Raw genomic sequence first — 23997 nt, forward strand, 5'->3', positions numbered from 1 at the left:
TGAGCGAGTTAAGGTGGCATGGAGAGGCAACGACCATATGGACTATTGTAATCACTTCCTATTCCCGAACGAGTGGAAATACATCATTATGGATTTTGTCACTAAATTGCCCCGGATAGCTAAATGTATTGATGCCGTTTGGGTCATTGTTGACCGACTTAGCAAGTTAGCACATTTATCCTAATAAAGGAGATCTATCCAATGGACAAGTTGAATAAGCTATACATGGAAAATGTGACTCACTTACATGGAGATGGATATCATTTCTAATCGTGATCCCGAGTTTGCATTGAAGTCCTGTGGCGGTTTTTAAGGCTATGGGTACACTGCTGAATTTTAGTACGGTTCTCCCTCCACAAACTAATGGTAAGTCGGAGCGGACTATTCGGACCCTAGAGGACGTGCTCGGGGCTTGTGTCATTGATATGAAGGGTAGTCGGGATGAGCACATCTCACTGTAGTGTTTGTTTACAACAACGGCTACCAAACTACTATAGGTATGACACCGTTCAAAGCACAAAGACAATAGAAATTTCCGAACACCACTATATTGGGAGGAAGTTGATTAGCAAAGAATATTAGGGTCTGAATTGATACAAGCCACTTGTGGAAAAGTAGATTTGATAAGGGACCGAATCATGGCGGCTTAATCTAAATGGAAGAGCTATGCCGATTATGTTTTCTTGCGAGTACCGCCAACTAAGGGAGTAATTCGCCCGACAAAGAGGGCAAGTGTGTTAATGTATTTTACGTAATGATGTGAGAAAGTACACCCCCTACATTGATATTGTCAAGACTAAAAAGCCACATCAGCCTTGTCATGGATTGACACATGAAGAGCTACTCAAGAGAACTTTGATTATAAGGACAGCAATCCTCACAATCGAATCGTAACTTTTGATAAAGTTCGGTGGAGCAATCTCATTGATTAAAGGGGCATCTCGTTAATGAGAAGGTGAAGTGCGGTCGAAGTATCCTCACCTATGCAGTATACCTAGGTACGCCTCAATTTCGAGGACGAAATTCTTATAAGGTGGGGAGGATGTTAAATCCGCGCCCAAAACCCGGTTTGAAACGCGATTCGACCACCGGTCTGGTTTAAACCTTTGTGTAAAACCAAGAGTGGAGTACGCCGTGAATCGTGGGTCATAATACTCAAGCCATCACACGAGATTGTCGATCGCGAAACAGGGAAGTCCTCGAGGAAAGATCCACCGCCGAGAAAGGGGGAAAATCGCCCACGAAAGCATATTCTTGGAATTCCTTATGATAGGGATCCATGGGGCCCGCACCTGAATCGCCCTTATCCACTTAACGATGATTGGGAGTAAGTCACTATCCGAATAATTCATGCCTATGCATGACCATTAATAAGCATAAGAACTGGAATGGGCTTGGGCTTAGGAGCTTAGTCTTTTTCTAATTGTAACTAGAACTTAGGACATGGGCCATGGGCCATGGGCCCAAGTGGATCCAATGGCCCAATGACTTAAACTAGACCTTGGGCTTATACCTAACCAAACAAGCTCCTAAACAAATGGACCTAAGGACTTGAGACTAACCAAACAAGACCTAATGCCTAGATGGGTTATTAAAGACCCAAAACTACTATTCACCTCACATTTCAATCCTAAATCGTGGAGAGGAGAGGAGAAAAAGAAAGAAGAAGAAAGAGAAGAAGAAAGAAGAAGAAGAAAGAAGAAGAAAGAAGAAGAGGAAGAAGGAAGGAGAAGGGAGAAGTATGGTGGAGCACAAGCTATCATCATCAACCCTTGGTGAGTCTCTTTCTCTCTCTCTCTCTCTCTCTCTCTCTCTCTCTCCATCTCTCTTTCCCTAATTCTATTACCTAGGGTTTGAATTGGTTGAGCACACCTTGAGTGCTCCATCTACTCAATTAGAAGAGCCATTAATGGCAAATCCTTGATGTTTAACTATGAAGCACCTAACCCTACCTTAAACCCATTCACCCTTCTCCATTTATGAACCCTAAGTTGGGGATTTACCTCCATTTATGGGTTTTACCAACCCTCATGGAAGACCGTAGATGTGTGGGTTTGAGGGGTGTTAAATAACATAAATTAAAGACCCTTTCAAAACCCCAATACCCAAACCTATGGGTTTTCTTTCCATATGTATTTTAATGGAAGAAAACCTAATCGATCATGGGGTTTACAAACCCATGTTGGGTGTATGCTATGGCACCTTGGTTGGAGTTGTTCTCATGGCCAAAGAGACCCTAAAAACCCCTAAGAATACCCCATTTTAGCCCAAGACTTTGGGGCTGCAAAACCATTCTCGGAATGGCATGAACAAAGAAGCGGCACATGGACAGCACATGCAAGTGCCTGTCCCCGAGAAAGTAGATCCGGTGGGAAGCCCGAGAGGGACAGCACATGGACAGCACATGCAAGTGCCAGTCCCCGAGAAAGATCTCCGGTGGGAGGTCTCGAGAGGGACAGCACATGGACAGCACATACAAGTGCAGTCCTTGAGAACCTAGATCTGCTGGTGGGAAAGTCCGAGAGGGACAGCACATGGACAGCACATGGACAGCACATGATATAGCTCTTGTATGTGCCGGTCCCCTATTTTAGCCTTGTTTGATAACTTATGGGGCCCAACTCTTCTAGCCCTAAGGCACTAATCTCTCCCCACGTTGTACACTCTCTTTAGGTTGGACTGACCCGGCTCGGGAGCGTATTAGTACGTGGGGACGGTGTACTTGGCATCGAACGCCGATTTGAAGAGCTCCTGATCGACGATTGATGAGAATCGGTGAGTGAGTTAAGCAAACGTCTTAATTTATGGAATGTTTGTGTGTCGTGTCTTGCGAATGTCATTCATGCATGTGTGCTATAATATGTAATTATTAGTAAGATATAGGACGATATAAATGTTTAGATGTTGATAGGACTTTACATTCTTGTCTTGCGATATTATTTATTTCATCGCACTATGGTGCGAATGGTGTTGGATTTAGTTATGGGACTCGGGTGCGTTGGCCGGACTCCGAGGATTCCATAATATGGACTCACTCATGGCATGTAGATCTAGGGCTTCGGAGCGGGATCCAAGTGCGTGGGTGCTGGGCTTGAGATTGCCGTACTTGAAATTGCATTAGAGTTGTCCATTGCATTAGGTGGAAACGGGATGGTGACCGATCGACCGCTTCTCAGTATTCACATCTCGTACTTGTATACGTACGTATGGGCTAGAGGGGCGAGAGGATAGCCGGCCACCGTATTTCGGTATCTATGGACTCGGCCTCGGCCTATGCACATGCATTCCTCACTCATACAATAGGTGAATGTGGCTAGGATAAATGTTTACCCAGCACTTATGACCCTTACCGGGGGTTAGGTGTGTCGGTCAAACCGTGGGTTCCGACTGCTATTCGGGTATACCCACCGGGAAGTTCGGGCGCCAACCGTATTTTGGGCCGAACGCCGGGACGGGATTTGAGTCGGGGTTATGCGATATCTCTTGGTGGAGACCGTACAGCAGGCTTCCGGTGCGACTTGGGTTTGTCATCGCTGTATACCATCCGTTTATGGTACCGATGTCGGGATGCTACCTAAGGTGTTGCTATAGTACTATACCGACTTAGTTGTGTGTTAGGTGGATAACAATAAAACTATACATCATCATTCATTCATGTAGCATGATTGTAATTGTATGTGATGTACGGTCTACCTTGGTGGTATGGGACACCTTGGTATCCGTCCATCATGTATGGTTTGCAACAACCCCATTCATTATTATTATTGTGTATGCTTGTGTGGCTTAGCCACTCATTGGGCTCATTGGAGCTCACTCCTCGAGGAAACATATTTTTTAGTTGATGCAGTACATTCGAGCATGACGGCACGGAGTTCAAGACTCTGATGAAGGTCATGAAGAGTGGTGGACTTGAGTATGAGGATCATGGACCGGAGTGCTATCGTGAGATGTGTTCCACGAGGGAACAGTGATTCTTGGCTGGTGGCCATCTTTTGTTACACTTTGATAAACTATTTTCTGATTCAAAGGTGTATTCTTTTATTCCTTTCTTGATAAGTGTATTTATTATACAAGTGATAATACATAGATCCCGATTAGAACCCATTGATATGAAGGGGTAAATTTGAATAGACAATATTTTATATGCTATCACCTAGCTTCGCTAACTCGATGTTATTAATATTAATCCTTTCCTTTTACCTATTATTTGTCGTTGTGAATGAGTTAGTCTTGGGCATCGCATCGTGATTCTGGTGGTTAGAGAGCGTATTGGTACGCTCCAATTGCATTCCCCGTGGTTCAGGGATGGGGGTGTGACACCTGAGGCCGTGCCTGAGGGCATGAGGCCGCTGGGTCACCGCGCCTACGTGAGGCCGCACCTGGGTGGCCGCCACCCACGTGTGTGAGGCCGTGCCTGCGGACATGGGACCGCGCCTGGGGTGGCTGTGCCTGTGGGTGTGAGGCCGCACCTAGGGTGGCCGCGGTGTGGGTGCGATGGACCCTCATGCTTCTCCACTTTTCTTCTTCTTGTCTGTGATGGATCTGCTGTTTATACTTTGCAGGTGGCCTTCATTTTATTTTTCTTGCTAGCTTCTTATCTGGGAGATCACTTTCTTGAGTAAGTAGTCCATTCCTCTCTTGTCGCTCATGTCGTTTTCGGGTGACCTTGGCCTTGCTTCAGTCGGGGTTGGATCTTCAGAGGAGCATTCCCCAGGATCGCCTTCTTCTGTGGGTACTCCATCCTCTATACCTTCCCCCAGTGCTATTGATGGGGGTGTGGGACCTTCTAGTGTCTCTAGTCCCAGTAGGGATCGTAGGCCCTCTGGGGCGGCGTCCTTAGTTGTCGGTCCTGCTGATAGGTTGGGTCATGTTGTTAGCATCTTGTCCCCTTTTGACTTGGTCTCCCTCCATGAGGAGTTCCATATTCCCGCTGAGGTCGTGTTACGTACTCCTGGACCTGGCGAGTGTGCCTTCTCTCACCATGCGGATGAGATCTGTCTCTACCGTTCCTTTTTTCTCCAGGGCCTTCGCCTTCCTATCCCTCGCTTTGTCGAGTTGGTGTTAGAGCATTGGCACCTCACCCACTTGTTGGAGGGCGATCTTGGGTTTCTATGTTTTTTTTGCCTGTTCCCCTGTTCTCCCACTTTTATCTATTGAAGAAAGGGAATCATGGATGTTATCACTTTGCTCGCCGCATGCTCAAGGGGCCCTATGCCTCTTTGGAGCTTCTCATGGGGATCACTAGCAACGTGAAGTATTGGAGCGATCGCTTCTTTTTTACCATGGTCCCCCGATGCCCACTACGAGCTGTTAGGGAAGTCATTAACCTCAAGAGGGTCAACCAGGGGCTTGAGTTGAGTGATTTTGAGGGTGATTCCCTCAAGCTGCGCCTGGGTCGCGATCCGTTCCACGTCCAGGAGTTGGACTCGGAGGCCTTCCTGTCCCTCTGGAAGCTGAGTCCTGGTAAGAGCACTATCTTTTGTACTTGATTGGCATGTTTGTATTTGAATATATATGTCATCTGATTGGTTGGGCGATCTATGCAGTGGATATGCGTCCGGACTTCAGTTTGCTCCATGGCAATCTGCGGAGGAAGGCCGCTTCTCAGGGTGGTCCATCTGCTGGAGTGATAGATGTTGGTGGTCCTTCTGCGCCTATGGCTATTGGGGCGAAGCGGAAGAGTAGTCCGGGACATGCCCATGTGATGAGCTCTGGTGTGCGTGTCCTCCTTCCCCATACTTCTCCTGATGATGATGGTGTTTCGGGCTCTGTGCCTCTGCCTCCATCTGTCACCCCTTCCGGGTCTTCTACATTGCCCCTCTCCAAGGGGCAAGGGGTGAGTTCCTCCGGTGGTACTGCCACTGATCTTTCTGCAATGGATGAGTCCCTGGTGATCACCTTGGGCGTGCCGGAGGGCTCGACCTTGGCTGTAGCCAGTGTGTCGCAGGAATGGGTAGACAAGGGTAGGCTCCCTACCGCGAGGGTGGCCTTGCAGAGGCTTAGCGATGTGTGTCCGGCCCAGACTCTCTACCATGATATGGCTTCAGTGAGTTATCCCTTTTTGTCTCATCATGTTCGCTGCTCCACTTATACTTAGAGTGTTTTATCGCTTGCCATGCTGATTGTAGGTCCATCACCGTGTTGCTGAGGTGGTGCTTTGACTGGAGCGTCACGCTTCTCGCGAGGTACAGATACAGCGCACCCTACGTGATGTGGAGAGGGAGCTCCAGCGACAGATCGATGCCCGCGAGAGGGCCGAGGCCGACGCGTAGAGGGCATCGAAGGAGCTCGCGGTGGTGTCCAGGAAGCTCCTGGAGATGTCTGAGGAGCTTCATGTGACCTCTGCTGGTGCGGCCGAGAGCTCGGCCAGGGTTCTTGCCTTGGAGGAGGAGCTTCGTTTGTTGAGGGGGAGTCATGAGGCAGAGCATGCATCTGCAGGCGAACGAGCTGTGGCTGAGTTCCAGGCGTCCTCAGCGTTCTCGGTGCTGTATTAGGCGCAACTTCAATCTGCCTATGAGGGAGGGGTCCGAGACTTAGCCGCTTGTGTCCTGGAGGTGACCCCCGATTATGACTTCTCTGTCTTGTGGTCCTCTGAGTTTGTTGTGGCGCTTCCTGGTGTAGCGGTGGTGGAGAGCGTTCCAGTGTCAGAGGTGGAGGCTGCCCTGCCTGAGGGGGGTGCTGCTGCGTGCCTTCTCGAGGTGGACATGATGTCTCCTGTTGGGTCGGAGGTGACCCACCCCTCTGTGGTCCCTTGACCCTATGGCCGTACCGATCTTGTAGATGTCTTGAACTTTTTCCTCTTTGAACTTGAGTTGTAACTATTATGACTTCTCTATGTGATCGCTATTGCTTTTCTTTGATTGCATTGTCTCTTGGTGGTTGATTGCACATTGGTGCCCTATGACCCTTGATAGTCATGGGATTTTGGTAGTGGCGTTGCGCCTTGGTGGTCATCGGACCTTGGTGGCCTTGCGCCTGGGCGGTCATCGAACCTTGGTGGCATAACGCCTTAGGCGTAGAGCCTCAGTGGTGGCATGATGCCTTAGGCATAAAGCCTCGGTGGTGGCATGACGCCTTAGGCATAAAGCCTCAGTGGTGGCATGACGCCTTAGGCATAAAGCCTCAGTGGTGGTATGACACCTTAGACATAAAGCCTCAGTGGTGGCTTAACGCCTTGGTGTAGTGGCAGTGATTCGATTGAGTGGTAGAAGAAGGCAAGTATTCCCAAAACACCTCTTTATTTTGAATGAAAATTTTTTCAAATTGCCCTTGAAACAGTGATGTCGTCTACTACTACTGCTGCTGCTACTATTGCTGTTACCACTACCACTACTGCTACTACTTGACTGCTACTATTGATGGAGCTGTTTGCTTCTACTGGTGATACTTCTTCAGGTGTTCTGAGTTCCAAGTACGGTCTACCTTCTTGCCCCCCGGAGTCTTCAAACGGTAGGTCCCTCGGACGTATCTGCTTGGAGACTATGTAGGGTCCTTCCCGTTGGCCGACAGCCTTCCCCGCCTTCTCGTGGCTATGATGCACTTGCCCTCCGTAGGACTAGATCTCCCTGGTGGAATAGCCTTTCCTTGACCCTGGCATTATAGTACCTGGCAGTACATTGTTGGTAGGCGACGTTCCTTAGTAGTGCTCTCTCACGGATCTCATCTATAAAGTCTAGGTTCGCCCATAGTCCATCGATATAGGTACGTTCATTGAATTATAGAACCCTATGGGACATAGCGCAGACCTCTACTGGCGCCAATGCTTTAGTGCCATATGCTAGGCGGAATGGGCTCTCTTCTGTGGGTGTCCGTACTGTAGTTCGGTACGCCCACAGAATGCTTGGTAGCTCTTCGACCCATTTCCCTTTGGCTCCCTCTAGCCTTTTCTTGACTCCTTCCAGCAGTGTTCTATTGGTGACCTCCACCTGACCATTGGCCTGTGGGTATGCTACTGATACAGGCCAATAGTCGATGTTTTAGCTGTGACAGAATGCTTGGAATTTGGGGTTGTTGAATTGTTTATCGTTGTTTGAGACGAGGATCTGTGGTACCCCAAACCTGTAGATGACGTCATCGCGGACGAACTTCTCCATCTCTGTCTCTGTTATCTTGGCCAAGGGTTTAGCTTCGACGCACTTGGTGAAGTAGTCAATTGCGACGACTAGGTACTTTCTGTTTCCCGGTGCTGCGGTGAAGTTGCCTAAGATGTCCAATCCCCACATGGCAAAAGGTATGGGGTTGAGGATTGATGTCAGCTTGGTGGCGGGTAGATGGGGTACTGGGGCGAACAACTGACATTGCTCGCATTTCTTGGCATATTGGATGGCCTCCTCTTGCATTCGTGGCCAGTATAGTCCCTGGCGGAGGATTTTGTAGGCTAGGGCTCGTCCCCCCATGTGGCTTCCACATATCCCCTCATGGACTTCTGATAGGGCGTACTCCGCCCCCTTGGGTCCTAGGCACCGGAGTAGTGATGTTGTTGCCCCCCACTTATATAGTACCCCGTCTAGGACTGTATACTTTGCAGCTCTCATCCTGATCTTCCTTGCCTCGGCCTTTTCTTCTAGTAAGACATCATTCTGGAGGTAGTTGAGTAGAGGGTCCATCCAGCTAGGTCCCTCCTCGATTTCATTAACCTGCTTTTCCTTATACGTTGGCTCATGCAAGATCTCAATATAGACTGCACTAGCCAAATTTCAGAGTTCCTCATTAGCTAGCCTGGACAGGGCGTCGGCAGCGGCGTTCTCGTCCCTAGGAACTCGAACCATCTTGAACTTCATGAAACCCTCGATCAATGCTTGAGCACGTGCTAGGTATGATGCCATCCTATCATCTTTTGCCTCGTACTCTCCATTCACTTGATTCACCTCAAGCTGGGAGTCGCTCCGGGTGGATAGGTGTGTGACTTGGATGGCTCTGGCTACCCGGAGTCCAGCTAGTAGTGCTTCGTATTCTGCTTCATTATTGCATGCTTGGAAGGTGAATCGGAGAGCATATTGGATACGGAATCCTTCGGGGCTGGTTAATATGAGGCTAGTGCCGCTTCCCGCCGCGTTACTCTACCCGTCCACGAACATGTCCCATGATCCACGATCCTTCTCCTCGGGCTCCCCTATCTTTGGTTTGATCTCAGACAGGGTACATTCTGTAATAAAATCTGCAAGAGCCTGGCCTTTGATGGCTATCCTTGGTTGGAACCTGATGTCATGCTCACTTAACTCCACCGCCTATGCTATTAATTGTCCGGAGACATCTGGCTTGTGGAGTATCTTCTTCAGAGGTAGATCTGTGAGGACTGTGATGTTATGGGCTTGGAAGTATGGTCGTAGCTTCCTAGCTACGATTACCAATGCATAGGCTACCTTCTTGATCCTAGTGTACTTGGTCTCTGCATCGATCAGAACATGGCTGATGTAGTAGATAGGCCTCTGGACTTTGTCTTCTTCCTTTAGCAGTACTGCGCTGACCGCGACAGGGGTGGTGGTCAAGTAGAGCTGCAACTCTTCGTTAGGTTCTGGTCGCCCAAGCAGTGGTGGGCTCTCTAGGTACTCCTTTAATTCTTTGAACGCCTTCTGGCACTCTTCTATCCATGTGAAATCTTTAGGGCTTCAGAGGTTCTTCAATGTTTTAAAGAATGATAAGCACTTATCACCTGATCATGACACGAACTTGGAAAGGGCGGGGACCCTTCCATTCAACCTCTGCACTTCCCTGACAGTCCGAGGAGGTGCCATCTCTTGGATGGCCTTGATCTTGGATGGGTTGGCTTCTATTCCACGTACTGAGACCATGAACCCTAGGAATTTTTCTGACGTTACACCGAAGGCCCACTTTCCAGGGTTTAGCTTCATCTGGTTCCTCCTCAGTATTGTGAATGCTTCCTCTAAGTCGGTCAGGTGTTGGTTGGCGCGGATGCTTTTCACGAGCATGTCATCCACATATACCTCCATGTTGCACCCAATCTGCTCCTCGAACATCTTGTTGACCATCCTCTGATAGGTGGCCCCTGCATTCTTCAACCCGAACGGCATGACGTTGTAGCAGTAGTTCTCTTTGTCCGTCTGGAATGCGGTGTAGGACTCATCACCCTCATGCATGAGGATCTGGTTGTACCCGGAGTAGGCATCCATGAAACTCAGCATCTCATGGCCGACGGTGGCGTCGATCAGTAGGTCGATCCTGGGCAGTGGGCACTCATCTTTTGGGCATGCCTTGTTCAGGTCAGTGTAGTCGACACACATCCTCCACTTCCCACTTGGCTTTGGTACCATGACCATGTTTGCGAGGTAGGTTGGGAACTTCTCCTTTCTAATGAACCCTGACTGACTCAACTTCTCGACCTCTTCCTTGATTGCTGCTTGTCGGTCGAGGGTGAAGTTACGCCGCTTTTGTTGAATGGACTTCCTGGTTGGGTCGATATGTAGTCGGTGCTCTGCTATGGAACGTGGTATTCCAGGCATGTCGGAGGTCGACCATGCAAAGACATCCATGTTCGCTTGGAGGAGGTGTCCAAGCCCTTCTTTCTGTTCCTTGCTTAGTAGCAAGCCAACCTGTATGACCTTAGAGGGGTCATCCCTACTGAGGGGCCATGGGATGAGGTCTTCTACTGGTCTTCCTCTTCTCTCTGTCAGTTCATCTCTCTGGTCACTGACCATGTTCTCTAGGCAGAGTGCCATTCCACGGGTGTTACCATTATTCTTTTTCATGAAGGTGGCGTAGCACTCCCTTGCCTTCTTCTGATCTCCTCGGACTTCGCCTACCCCATTCTCGGTGGGGAACTTCATCTTCAGGTGAAGTGGCAATATGACTCCTCTAAGGGCTGTCAGAGATGGTCGCCCTAGGATGCCGTTGAAGGACACCACGGACTTGACAACCATAAAATTCACCATGATAGTCACTTGTCGAGGGTGTACGCCGAAGGTGACAGGTAGTTCTATGGTACCTCTGATGGAGGCGATGGCACCTGAGAATCCATGGAGGTACGTGGGCTCTGGTTTGAGCTGATCGTCCCCGAACCCGAACTATCGATAGGCGTCCAAGGAGAGTACGTCAACAGACGCCCCTATGTCTATCAATACCCTGTGTACGGGTCGGTTGGCTACCTCCACCTGTACTACCAGGGCATCTTCATGTGGGAAGTTTAGTCCTTCCAAGTCTTCATCCGAGAAGGAGATCACCGCCTCGGTCTTGGATATCTTGCTTGGCTTCTCTGCCACTCCCACGAACCTGGCATGGGCTTTAGCTTTTCTAGTGGACTCTTGCCCTGGTCCTCCAAGTATGGTGAGGATAGGAGGTCCCTTGGTTCCACTAGGTTCTGTTGCATCTCTCCGCTCTTCTGGGCGGTCTCTCTCTCGATTTGTTCTTCTTTTTTCTCGTCTCGGTTCCACTCTGTCTCCGTCACGACTTCTGTCTCCTTGGCCTGAGCGGTTGTCACGTCTCCCCTTCACATACTTGTTCAAGCTTCCTGCTCTTACAAGTTGTTCTATCTCTCTCTTCAATTGATAGCACTCGTCTATGTCGTGCCCATTCTCTTTGTGGAAGAGACAGTACTTGTTAGGGTTTCTCTTCTCTGGTCCTGCTAGCGTGGGCCGTGGCCAATGGAGTAGGTCACGGTCTTGGATCTGCATGAGTATCTGGGACTTGGTGGTGTTCAGTGGTGTGAACTCAGGGGTGCTTGCCCTCTCACTTCTCTCTGGGCGACGGTCTGTCCTCCCAAATGGGCGATCGCCCTTCTCTTGTCGATGCTCTGTCCTCGACCTCTTACCTTCTTTACGGTCATCAGGTGCTGACCTCTTGTTGTCCTGCGGCTTGGCCTCGATTATCTTCGTTCTAGCTTGTAGTACCTCGACCATATTTGCAAATTTGTTGCACCGCTCCAGGAGCTCTTTCATAGTCCTGGTCTCATGAGGTGCCAGGTCCTTGATCAGGTCCAGGTCCCTGATACCTCCTGCTAGGGCTGCATGCTGTGTCTGGTCATCCAAGTCTCGAACCTCCAGGGACTCCTTGGTGAACCTGCTAACGTACTCCCTGAGAGATTCCCCAGGGTTCTGTACCACGTTTAGTAGATTGACGGTGGTCTTCTTCTACTTGACACTGCTTTGGAAGCGGGTGACGAACTATTCGCATAGCTCTACGAATGAGCATATAGATCTCGGTCGTAGCCTAGAGAACCATGATGTGGCTGCTCCCTTGAGGGATGCAGGGAATGCCCGATAGGAGACCACGTCCGACCCACCATACAGCATCATCATGCCATTAAAGTAGTTGATGTGGTCATTAGGGTCGGTGGTACCACTGTAAAGTTCAAAGGTGGGTAGTCAAAATCTGGAAGGTAGCGTGGCTGACATGATCTCTGTCGAGAATGGGTATTGTCCAGGTATGGAATGTGTCTCGCCTTTAGTCTACTTCTTCAACCCTTCCAGCTTCTCATCCAGGTCGCAGAGTCTTCGATCGAGCTCCTCGTCTAGTGTCTGTCCCTCATGCCTGGCAGGATGTTCGCTGTGACCTCGTTCACGCTCTCTCCTGGATGTCCCCTCCCGCCTTGAGTGTTGGCGGGATGGTGAATGGTCACACCGTGATGAACCTTGTCGTGAAGGTGAAGGGCTTTCCTCTCTATAGGTCCGGCTTCGTCGTGGTATGTGACATTCTTCAAGTCGTCCGTCGAACATAGACCTCCGGACCGATCTCTACGGGCTAGGCACCCTCGCCCTGGGTGTTGGTGTCCTCCCACGTTCTGACCGTGGTGAGAGGTCTCTTGTTCTCCTGGGACGCTGGGAAGGCTCCCCCCACTGCGGAGTGGGGGTTGCCCATTGCGCAAGTCTTTCTGATCCCACGCCCCTGGGAGATGATCTCCTAGGGTTCTGCTCTTGTCGAGGTACGGACTCCACCCTTGTTGATGGCGACATCCTTCGGCGGTGAGACATCGCATTCTATGTCAAGTATTCTCGAAAGAGTCGTTGTTCATCGAGGATCTGTCATTGTAGGTCGTTGATCTGACCCACAGTGGCTGGAGCATTGGGGTCAGGTATCACCTCCACCACCACATTGTCTGCCTCATCATTGTTGGGTTCATCGACCACAAACCGGTCATTAAGGGGGATCTCTTCCTCCAGAGGGACATGGTCCCGGTCATTGGCTCTGCGGCGAGAGCACTTTGGGGGTGGTGATCCATTCCTTGCTCCGTTGTTGGTGGTGGTAGTCTTCCTTCGTGCCATTGAATGAATATAGAAGCGAGCTAGTAACTGTAATGACTCGCGTCGTTCCCATAGACGACACCAATCTGTTGCGTCAAGAAATCGTTGAGCGGTCCTGCGAGTGTCGTCACCTGCTAGTGGACCAAGGGCAACAGAGAGAACTGGTGTGGTTTCGGCCTAGGGCACTCCGATGCCAAAGTTAGATCTCTTGAGCAAATAGATGAGTAGTGATTATTCAATATGAGTTTAGATGTCCCCCAATGGGGTTGTGTACCTTGCCTTATATAGTAGTGTATGGCGGTGTGGAGAGTCCCAGTTTGATGGCGAGTGTGTCGTTGAGTGGATAGAGGCCCTGGGTAATGGGGCTCTATCCTGATTGGCCATCTCCCCGCGGGAGGGAGTGTCCTAGTGGTATCAAGATCCTTGGCGGATAGATACCCGCGTGTGGTGATAACGTCATTGGTGCTTGAATCCGTCTGGGTGACGTGACTTCTAAGCGGTGGCCTAGAGTCCTGGTGGTGACATGAGTCTATAGTGACACGATTGGGTCATAGACGAGTGGCCCCGGTGTCTGTGTACATCACGTCTGTGTCCACAATACCGCGCCTGGGTGCAGGCCGCGCCTAAGTGAGAGGCCATGCCTGGGTGCAGGCCGTGCTTGAGTGAAGGCTGCGCCTGGGTGAAGGCCGCGCCTGGGTGAGGCCACGCCTGGGTGCAGGCCACGCCTGGGTGAGGCCGAGCCTGGGTGCTGGCAGCGCCCGGGTGGGACCCCCGGTTGGTTCTCCTTGGTTCTAGAGCGGGTCGCTCTGTGACACGTGGCAGCCGCTAATTGGTCCGGTGAATCTTGGATGTATCAGCATGTATCATAAGCATATCAATGTGCATCAAAGTGTCCCTTCGAGAAGTCTCTTAAAACAAGCTTTCTGAGATGTTGGCTGATACTGATACTTGATACCTTGGAGGGTATGGTATCTCTGAATGGAGTAAGAATGATTGAATACGACCGACCCACCTCAACACTCATTGATCCCCGACCTTTATTCAATGACATCCATTGTTAATCCTTCTTTGACATGCGGATTGTGGATTTGGCCATTCTAATCATTCGTCATATAGATAATGGTCAAGATTGGTCAATTGCTAATTTTCGTCGTCTATCTCAACCATATAAATATGGTCTATGCATTGAAATTCTTTCCAAGGCCAGGTTCCTACACCCCTGTTGTGGGAAACCTTTCCCATATGCCTACTTTAACTACTAATAATTATCAACACAAGATCCCCTCTACTAGTTAGTCAATTCCAATTTTCTTAGTTAACAAGTAATGTGGCAAAAAAAAAAAAAAAATGCAGGCACACTACACTCTCTGCCTTCCACACTGCTGGTCTTGAATCCTTCTCGCCCAAAAGCTATTAACTTTTTCAATATCTTTTGGAGAATTTATTTGTACACAGGAGGTTCTCCCATCAACTTCATCTAATAAGGGGGGCAAGAGCTTTTATGTCTTTGCATTAGCATTTATTGAACTTATTTTTTTGGTAGAACAATAACATTTATTGAACTGTGCATGACAACTTTTGCCATATCTTTTTGTGGTTTTATTAATAATAATACCCTTTTTGTGGACCTTGGTGCAATAGTAAGGTTGCTCCGTGGTGACCAAGTGGTCATGGTTTAAATTTCAAGAAACAACCTCTCCGTAAAGTGGAGGTAAGGCTACGTACATTATGACCTTGCCTAGAGCCCGTAGTAGCCGAAGCCTCATGCACTGGATTCATCCTTTCTTTTTCCCTTCAGCCAATAACCCCGAACCCAACTCACCCACAATAAAGGATCTTATGCCTGGGGTCCACTATCAACTTGGTATCAATACCAAAAAGATCTCTCATAGACAAGCATGTGTAAACAATTCACATAAAGATCAAATCTATCTCCCAAAAGAAAAGGGAAGGAGAATGCCACCTGGTTGTGTAGCGCACGCTGCTCCTATGCCCTGACACAGGGTTGCATAAAATGACTATCGTACCCGCTAAAAACCCAAAAATAACTAATAGTGCATGCTCATTTTGCATGCTCCAGTGTCAAGGGCACAGGAATGGCGTGTCAGACGTGATCGGGTGGCGTTCTTTCTACCTTATTAAACCATAATTTCAAGTACAAAAAGAACAAGTCTAACAAAGACCACTTATTTAAAAAAGGGGCAATTATTATCTACCCTACACTTAGCCTATATTTACTAAAACTACCCTACCTTAAACTTCTTTTCTGAAACTACCCTGTTTTTAAACTTTTACATCTCTTTCTACCCTCATATTTTTAAATACCCAAATTGCCCTTCCTTTTCACCTACTAACCTGCAATTTATTGAACCTACCTTTCTTCTTCTATTTTTTACTATTTTTGTCATTAAAATAGTAAAAAATGAGAGCACCCACCTGCTTCTTCTCTCTCCTATTTTTACGCCATTCGATTTTTTTTTTGTTTTTTCTTCAACTTTTCTATTTAATTAATTTTTTATTCAACAATTCATCCTCGTCGTTCTTCTTCGAACAGATCGATCTAATCCACACTGTGATCCAGTTCTTCTCCTTCATCTCCGTTATAGGTGTGTTTCCTTCTTTGAAACCGATCCATCTTTCATGGATTCTCAACTGAAATCACCACGAAGGCAGAGAAAATCCGATGATTGATCTTGTGCCGTTCTATCCCATGGCTACGAGGTTGAGGAGAGATGAAGATGGTCGTGTAGAGATCATTGTAATGGAGAGGGAGGGTTGCCTTCTGTTTCTGTGAATATGAAGAGGGAGAAGAAGTGACGACTCAAGAATCATGTTGTAGGTTAATAAAAAAACACAAAAAGGCAAATTGAATAAAAAGAGGAAGAGAGAGAAGAAGTGGGGTGCTTTGAAGATAGTCCATCTGTTCCATGGTTTTAGTTCACGATATCAGTAACCTACAAAACCAATACAATATCGGCCTAGATCGGTTGTATCAGACCAAATTACCCTTGAATCTCCTTAAAAAATGAGTTTTCTGACCATTTTACCCCTTGTCTGTACCATGCTACTGATATAGTATCGGCATGGTATCAATGACTAGCAAAACCGGTACGTATCGCTTGATACAGGTGATACGATACCGATACTTAGAACCATGATCTGTTCGAAGAAGAATGATGAGGATGAAATGTTGAAGACAAAAATTAATTAAATAGAAAAATTGAAGAAAAAAAAACGAATGGAGTAAAACACGGGAAAGAGAAGAAGCGGGTGAATGCTTTCATTTTTTATTATTGGGTAATTTACACATACCACCCCTGAGGTTTGACGAAAGGATGATTTTACCCCCCAGTTTTGGAAAATTCTACGTACCCCCTTGAGGTTTACAAACGGTAACAAATAAACCCATTCCGTCAGTTTATGACTAACACTGTTAAAATCAAAAGGTAAAGTGACAAAAATGCCCCTTCAAGAAAAAAAAAAAACCGGCAACTCATCTTCCCCAAATCGATTGGGGAAGATGAGTTGCAGGCTATAGATAGAAGGTCTGTCCATTAGAACAGCAAGCCCAGCTTTGTCTCGACAAGGGAGCAACTTCAACCAGGGAGTTAGGTTCTCAGTAAAAACAACCTCCGGTGGCAGAGCACCATATCTAAGGGTACCAGAGAATGGTCGAAAGCTCCAATGTGGAGAAGCATAAGCAATAGATGATTCCAAGAAGTTAATCGAAGCACAGAAGAGACCTGAGAAGGTGTGGGTTAGATTTTTTCAGGTTGAATCAACCTGATCAGGGGGACATCGAAGACAGCCCACAACTCAACTCCGGGAGGTTTCGCATTTGCGCTCAATACAGGATCAAATCCACCCCATCGTTCATAGTTCCAACGACCTTGCGTGAATGACAACTCCATCTCACAAATCCGGAATTTTTTAACCAAATCAAAGCAGCATAAAATCCCATTAGTTATTACTCTTTGAACTTAAACTGCAGTTTTGAAGACGGTAACAATTAACAAACCCTAGATTCTGAACAGAAACAAAGCTGATTGTAGAGTTAAAAGCAAAAGCTAGAAACACAAATACAAATGGGTTAAAACCTAAAGCAAATGGAGAGGGAAAGGAAGGAGAGTGAATCAGGATCAGTTCCATGGTGTTCCCTACAAGGATACCTGCAACTTATCTTCCCCAATTCGATTTGGGGAAGATGAGTTGCAGGTGTTTTTTTTTTTTTTTTTTTTTTTTTTCTTGAAAGGGCATTTTTGTCACTTTACCTTTTGATTTTAACAGTGTTAGTCATAAACTGACGGAATGGGTTTATTTGTTACCGTTTGTAAACCTCAGGGGGGTACGTAGAATTTTCCAAAACTGGGGGTTATTATCATCCTTTCGTCAAACCTCAGGGGTGGTATATGTAAATTACCCTTTACTATTTTAATGACAAAAATAGTAAAAACTAGAAGAAAAATGGTACGTTAAATAGATTAGCAGGTTACTAGGTGAAAAGGAAGGGCAATCTGGGCATTTAAAAACATAGGGGTAGAAGAAGATGTCAATGTTTTGAAGCAGGATAGTTTCAAAAAAAAAAGTTTAATGTAGGATAGTTTTAGTAAATATAGGTTAAGTGAAAGGTAGTGATATTAATTACCCCTTTAAAAATTGGGTCAATGCTATAAATATGTTCGTTTCCTATGCCAATTCGACTCCTCTATTTCGGCCTGCCCCTACTGTCGTGTGCGCCCCACACACAATCAAGGCAGAATGTACCGTCTTACACTCTTACCCCTACAGGAGTGCCTTGCCCAAGTGGGGGTAAAACGGTACTTTCCTATGTGCTTGAATGTTGGGGTGCACGACATGACCGGGCAAGCGAAAGTAGAGGTATCAGATCCTTCCTCTTAGGACCAAGTAAAAATAGATGCACTGGGTCATGGTCCTTAGCTTTGAGCAAGAATAAATCAGCGCGAGTCAAAGTAGGATTTAATAAAGCCAACTACCTCCCTGATTTCTAATTTTTTAAATTTGCAAAAAGGGATGAGAAAATGAGAAAAGAGGTCATCTACATCTAGAAGCAGACTATCAAGTCAAAGTCGGCTAAAAAACAAAAAAGTTTCGCCCAAGCCTCAATCTTCGTCATTCCATCTAGAAGGCGTGCCATAAGTTTTTCTGGGAAGATTGTTCATCTTTGACTGTACAATTGCTTCAACAAAGCCAAAAATAAAAAAAAAATAAATAAATAAAAGGAAAGGAAGACAGAACGCCACCCCTTTGCGTCAGACATGCTGTCCTTACGCCCTCACACAGGGATATACGAAATGATCGTTGTACTGCTGAAATCCCAAAATTATCAATGGTATGCGGTCATTTTGCACATCCTTGTGTCAGGATGCAACGGTGGCATGTCTAGCACAACCGGATGGCTTTCTCTCTCCCAAAAGAAAAATGAAAATAGGTAAAAACCTCAATGGACGTATTTAGTGCACAAGGCATCTGCCTCTGAGAAGTCATAATGTACACGGTCTTATCCTTGCTTTCATAGAGGAGCTGTTTACAGACTCAAACCCATGATCACTTAGTCACAATGGAGCAACCTTACCATTCCACTAAGGCCCGCTCTTGCATAGTTAACATATTTGTGTTATATTAATTGGGATTCATATCCATATCAACGGAGATTGATACTGGCACTGGTATCGAGAATCCATCGAGAATCTTTCTCATATATCAGCTTTATATGCTAACAACTGCAATGTGATAGATCAGATGAGACCTAAATTTTGTGGAGAAGTAGGCCCTATGTCCTCTACTTTTATCTCAAGTTTCAATAGCATCGGGGTTTGCCATGTGGTAAAACAAAGTTTTGAATTTTTTTTAGGATAATATGTAGCAATAATTTGAGTACCATAGGTGTGCATTGACATACATGCATGAGGATGCATTCTAATACATTGGAGGGTATTATATCAAATGGAAAATATTCTTTGAGCCGCCAGGGGTACCTAGCATCCTCTCTCTCTCTCTCTCTCATCACATGAAATGACCTCGTGCCCTCCTACATGTGAGACTATACCGTTGCACCTCATTGGTATGCATCTCTATGCCGCTTGCTCAAAGAAACCTCTCTTTATATCAAATGAGGATTTAAGATTCAACATGTGGCTAATCCAAAGCATGAATTCTCTATTAAAAGCCAGAATAGCCACATCACCTATCCACATGGCAAAATTTAAACTATGCAGAATAGGTAAGCTGCCTACAACTGGCGTTGTGGAGAATATTTTTCCAAAATACCCTTTATTTTAAGAGAAAATGCCATAGTGACAACCTTAGTTTAAAATTTGACATTCCTCAAGGTGTCAAATAATTTGTAACTTTACATTTTTACTCTTTTAGTATAACACACAAATTTTTTCCAATGTGGGTAACATTGTCATTTCATATATGTACTCAAACAATTTGCATGACAATGACACAATGATGTGGTTATTTTTTTAAACTCTTTTTATACACCTATTTTGAAGGACTTTTGGGATAAGACAATTGGTAATTAAAAGAAGTTGTCACGTTCTACATACGCCGGTAGAATATAGGTAGAACATAGAGATGTCATTGTGACACTCCCTTTAAAATGAAAATACGTAATAAAAGGGCAAAGGTTAATTAGACACAATTCAATTGGCCAAAAGATCCCTTGCTTGACCAGCAACTAGGACCAAAGATGGGACATAAATCTTAATTATGGGTGCAAATAAGGATGTCAATCGGTACGATTTTGGTACAATACATTGCATATATATCCCATATCGATACCATACTGAATACCAATTTGATACATGTATCTCATACCAATATTGTATCAAATTGATTCGATATTATTTGGTACAGGTATTTGGTATGGTGTATATCAATATTATGTTCATACTAATACCATACCGAATACCGACTTGATACAGGTATCTCATACTAATACAATATTGAATTTATTCGGTGTAGAAACAGTTTCGGTATTCAGTACTCTACACATTGCATACATAGGAGCTATGTGTTTTTGCCCCATTCTGTATAAATTATTAGACATAAGATGCAGTAGGATTTCTTTGCTTAGAAAACACAGATATAACCTAAAACAAAGAATAAAATTTTCCTTCACCATTGAAGGTTGACTAGAGTTCACAAACCCCTCTCTCTCACTCTCACTTTCCATGATTTTGACCCCTTTTTTTTCTCCCCTATTTGCCGCCAAAGCATTCTCGCGGACACAAGGAAGTTTCTTCACTAAATTGTATATTCACATCTTATTTGAATTCGTATTCATATAAATTTGACTGTCAATAGTTTCTTCCTCTTATCCCAGACATTCTTTTTTCCATTTTCCTTCAATATAATTGGGTTTGTATCTGAAGCTGATACAAACTTCTTACAACTCCACTTCTTGATTGGATTACCTGCAACTTCAAAACCCAAGGAAACCAAATCACTTCCTCTCCTCTGTTTAATCCAAACTACTTATTTTGTCATTTCTTCTTTAGTTTCTTCCATCTAAATTTCTCAGCTTTTAAATACCTTTTCTGTAAAGATTTCTTCCAAAGAACTACTGCATACATCAAGAGCTATTTTCTTCAATTCAAATCAATTTAGGAGGTCATTGCAGTAGGCCGGCGGGAGTTAAGAAATGGCGCAGATTCTGATCCATGGCACACTTCATGCCACCATTTTTGAAGTGGATAAGCTGCACTTGGGAGGTGGCCCTGGCCCTGGCCCAAGTTTCAGTGGCCCAAAATTCTTGGCGAAGCTCAAGGAGAAATTCGAAGACAACAACAATGGATTTGGCAAACCGGCTAGTAGACTATATGCAACAATTGATCTAGAAAAAACCAGAGTTGGCCGGACAAGAGTGCTGGAACGCGAGAATGTCAACCCTCGATGGTATGAATCTTTTCACATTTACTGTGCTCATATGGCTTCTCATATTATCTTTACTGTTAAAGATGATAATCCAATTGGGGCAACTCTAATTGGAAGAGCTTATGTACCTGTTGAGGAAATCCTTGGTGGGAAAGAAATAGATAAATGGGTTGAGATCGTTTATGAACATCCTAAGCTTATTCGTGAACATTCAAAGATCCATGTCAAGCTTCAATTTCTTCCTGTTACTAATGATCTCAATTGGTCAAGGGGAATCAGCAATCCAAAATTTCCCGGTGTCCCTTTCACTTACTTCCAACAGAGAGAGGGATGCAGAGTCACTCTGTACCAAGATGTTCATATCCCAAACAACTTTATCCCCAAAATCCCTCTTTCAGGAGGCAAGTACTATGAGCCTCAGAGATGCTGGGAAGACATCTTTGATGCGATCAGTAATGCGAAGCACTTGATTTATATTACCGGGTGGTCTGTATATACTAAGATTACCTTGGTAAGGGATTCGACGAGGCCAAAACATGGAGGAGACATTACTCTTGGGGAGCTGCTCAAGAAGAAGGCTAGTGAAGGTGTTAGGGTTCTTATGCTTGTTTGGGATGACATAACTTCTGTGGGTGTATTTAGGAATGAAGGAATTATGGGTAACCATGATACAGAAACCGAAGAATTCTTCCGCAACAGTGATGTTCATTGTGTTCTGTGTGGTCGTGTTCCTGATGTTGGTGATAGCTTGGTTCAGGGCTTTCAGACATCAACAATGTTCACTCATCATCAGAAGATTGTGGTGGTAGACAGTGAGATGCCCATGGCCAGCAGATCATCATCCCAGCATAAAAGGAGAATTGTGAGTTTTGTTGGTGGTATTGATCTTTGTGATGGGAGATATGATACACCCTTCCATTCCCTTTTCAGGACCTTGAACACAGCTCACCATGATGATTTTCATCAGCCCACCTTCAAAGGTTCTTCAATCCAAAAAGGTGGTCCAAGGGAGCCTTGGCATGATATTCACTGTCGGCTAGAAGGACCTATAGCTTGGGATGTCCTATACACCTTTGAGCAAAGATGGTGGAAGCAAGGTGGGAAGAACCTTCTTGTTCAGATCCGCGACTTTCAAGACATTGTTCCATCCTCATCTCCAGTTAAGTTTCTCGAAGACAATGAAACATGGAATGTTCAGTTATTTCGATCAATCGATGGTGGTGCAGCTTTTGGCTTCCCTCAGACACCTGAAGATGCAACCAGAGCAGGGCTTGTTAGTGGTAAGAACAACATCATCGACCGAAGCATTCAAGATGCCTATATAAATGCAATCAGAAGAGCAAAGCATTCCATTTACATTGAAAATCAATATTTCCTTGGAAGTTCATTCTCTTGGAAGCCAGATCGTGATATCAAGGTTGAAGATATTGGTGCTTTACATCTCATTCCAAAAGAAATCTCACTAAAGATTGTAAGTAAGATTGAAGCAGGTGAAAGGTTTGTTGCCTATGTTGTGGTTCCTATGTGGCCAGAAGGTATTCCAGAAGATGATTCAGTCCAAGCTATTTTAGATGGGCAGAGGAGGACAATGGAAATGATGTATTCTGATATCACAAGGGCTCTCCATGCTAAGGGGCTTAAGGCAAATCCCAGAGATTACTTGACATTCTTTTGCCTTGGCAATAGGGAGAAGAAGAGGAGTGGTGAATATGAACCTTCAGAGAAACCAGAGAATGGAACAGATTACAGTAGAGCACAGCAAGCACGTCGATTCATGATCTATGTTCATTCAAAGATGATGATAGTTGATGATGAATACATAATCATTGGATCTGCTAACCTTAATCAGAGATCAATGGATGGTGGTAGGGACACTGAGATTGCCATGGGAGCATATCAACCTTACCAACTAGCAACCAAGCATAGGGCAAGGGGTGAGATCCATGGTTTCAGGATGGCATTATGGTATGAGCACCTTGGCATGCTTGACAAATCCTTCCTCCATCCTGAGAGTTTGGAATGTGTTCAGACGGTGAATGGGATTGCAGACAAGTATTGGGATCTTTACTCTAAAGAGTCTTTAGAACATGATCTTCCAGGCCACCTGCTTAGATACCCAATTCAAGTGTGTAGCAATGGAGAAGTCACAGCACTTCCAGGGATTGATTGTTTCCCTGACACCAAGGCTCGCATTCTTGGTGCCAAATCTTTGTTGCTTCCCCCAATCCTCACTACATAGTAGGATTGTTAAGTTCAGATACAGTAATATCCACTTGTCTTTGTGTATTGTAATTTTTTTTTTTTTTTTTTGGGTTTTTGGGGGGGGGGGGGGGGGGATAAGGATTTGTAATAAGAGCATTCTTGGTGCCAAATCTCTGTTAATTCCTCCAATCCTTACTATATAGTAGGATTGCTCAAATAAAATAATTTCCACTTGTCCTTTTTGCTTAATCTTTGTCTTCAATACATTATAGCATTTATAGGATTTATAAGTTCTAATGTTGTATCATGTATGTGTTTCAGTAGTTAAGAATGACTGTTAACTGATCAGATTGTGTGGTAAGAGATGTTTAATATTTCATTTGTTTTTAACTTTGCTGTAAACCGGATGGACCGACCCAAAAGACAAATTCGGCTTGGGTTGAACTTTTATCGGTTTGTTTGGGGTTGGGGTTTTATGGAAAATTCGAACAAAACTGATTGAAACTAAAGACTGGACCGTATGCGATAAAAAACTGAGACCAGACCGATAGTAACCTGATAAGAAACTGAAAACCCAAAAAATGGGAGTGCACATGTAAGCATTGCCCTGGGGAGGATTTTAGCCTTTCCATGGGGGCAGCACGGTACTCTCATGCGTTTCTGTATTAGGTGCAAGAGCCACACAGTCCACGCGACCAGG

General features: G+C 45.6%; 1 protein-coding gene across 1 annotated transcript; it reads left to right on the forward strand.

Moving 5' to 3' along the window:
* The first annotated feature begins 20829 nt into the window (after nt 1-20829).
* Nucleotides 20830-23382, forward strand: LOC122645536 (phospholipase D alpha 1-like). The gene has a single exon (XM_043838847.1). It carries the CDS (start codon nt 20863-20865, stop codon nt 23332-23334), a length of 2472 nt encoding a protein of 823 aa, XP_043694782.1. The 5' UTR covers nt 20830-20862; the 3' UTR covers nt 23335-23382.
* Nucleotides 23383-23997: the final 615 nt, after the last annotated feature.

Source organism: Telopea speciosissima, chromosome 11 (assembly GCF_018873765.1).
Source record: "Telopea speciosissima isolate NSW1024214 ecotype Mountain lineage chromosome 11, Tspe_v1, whole genome shotgun sequence".
Lineage (NCBI taxonomy): Eukaryota > Viridiplantae > Streptophyta > Magnoliopsida > Proteales > Proteaceae > Telopea > Telopea speciosissima.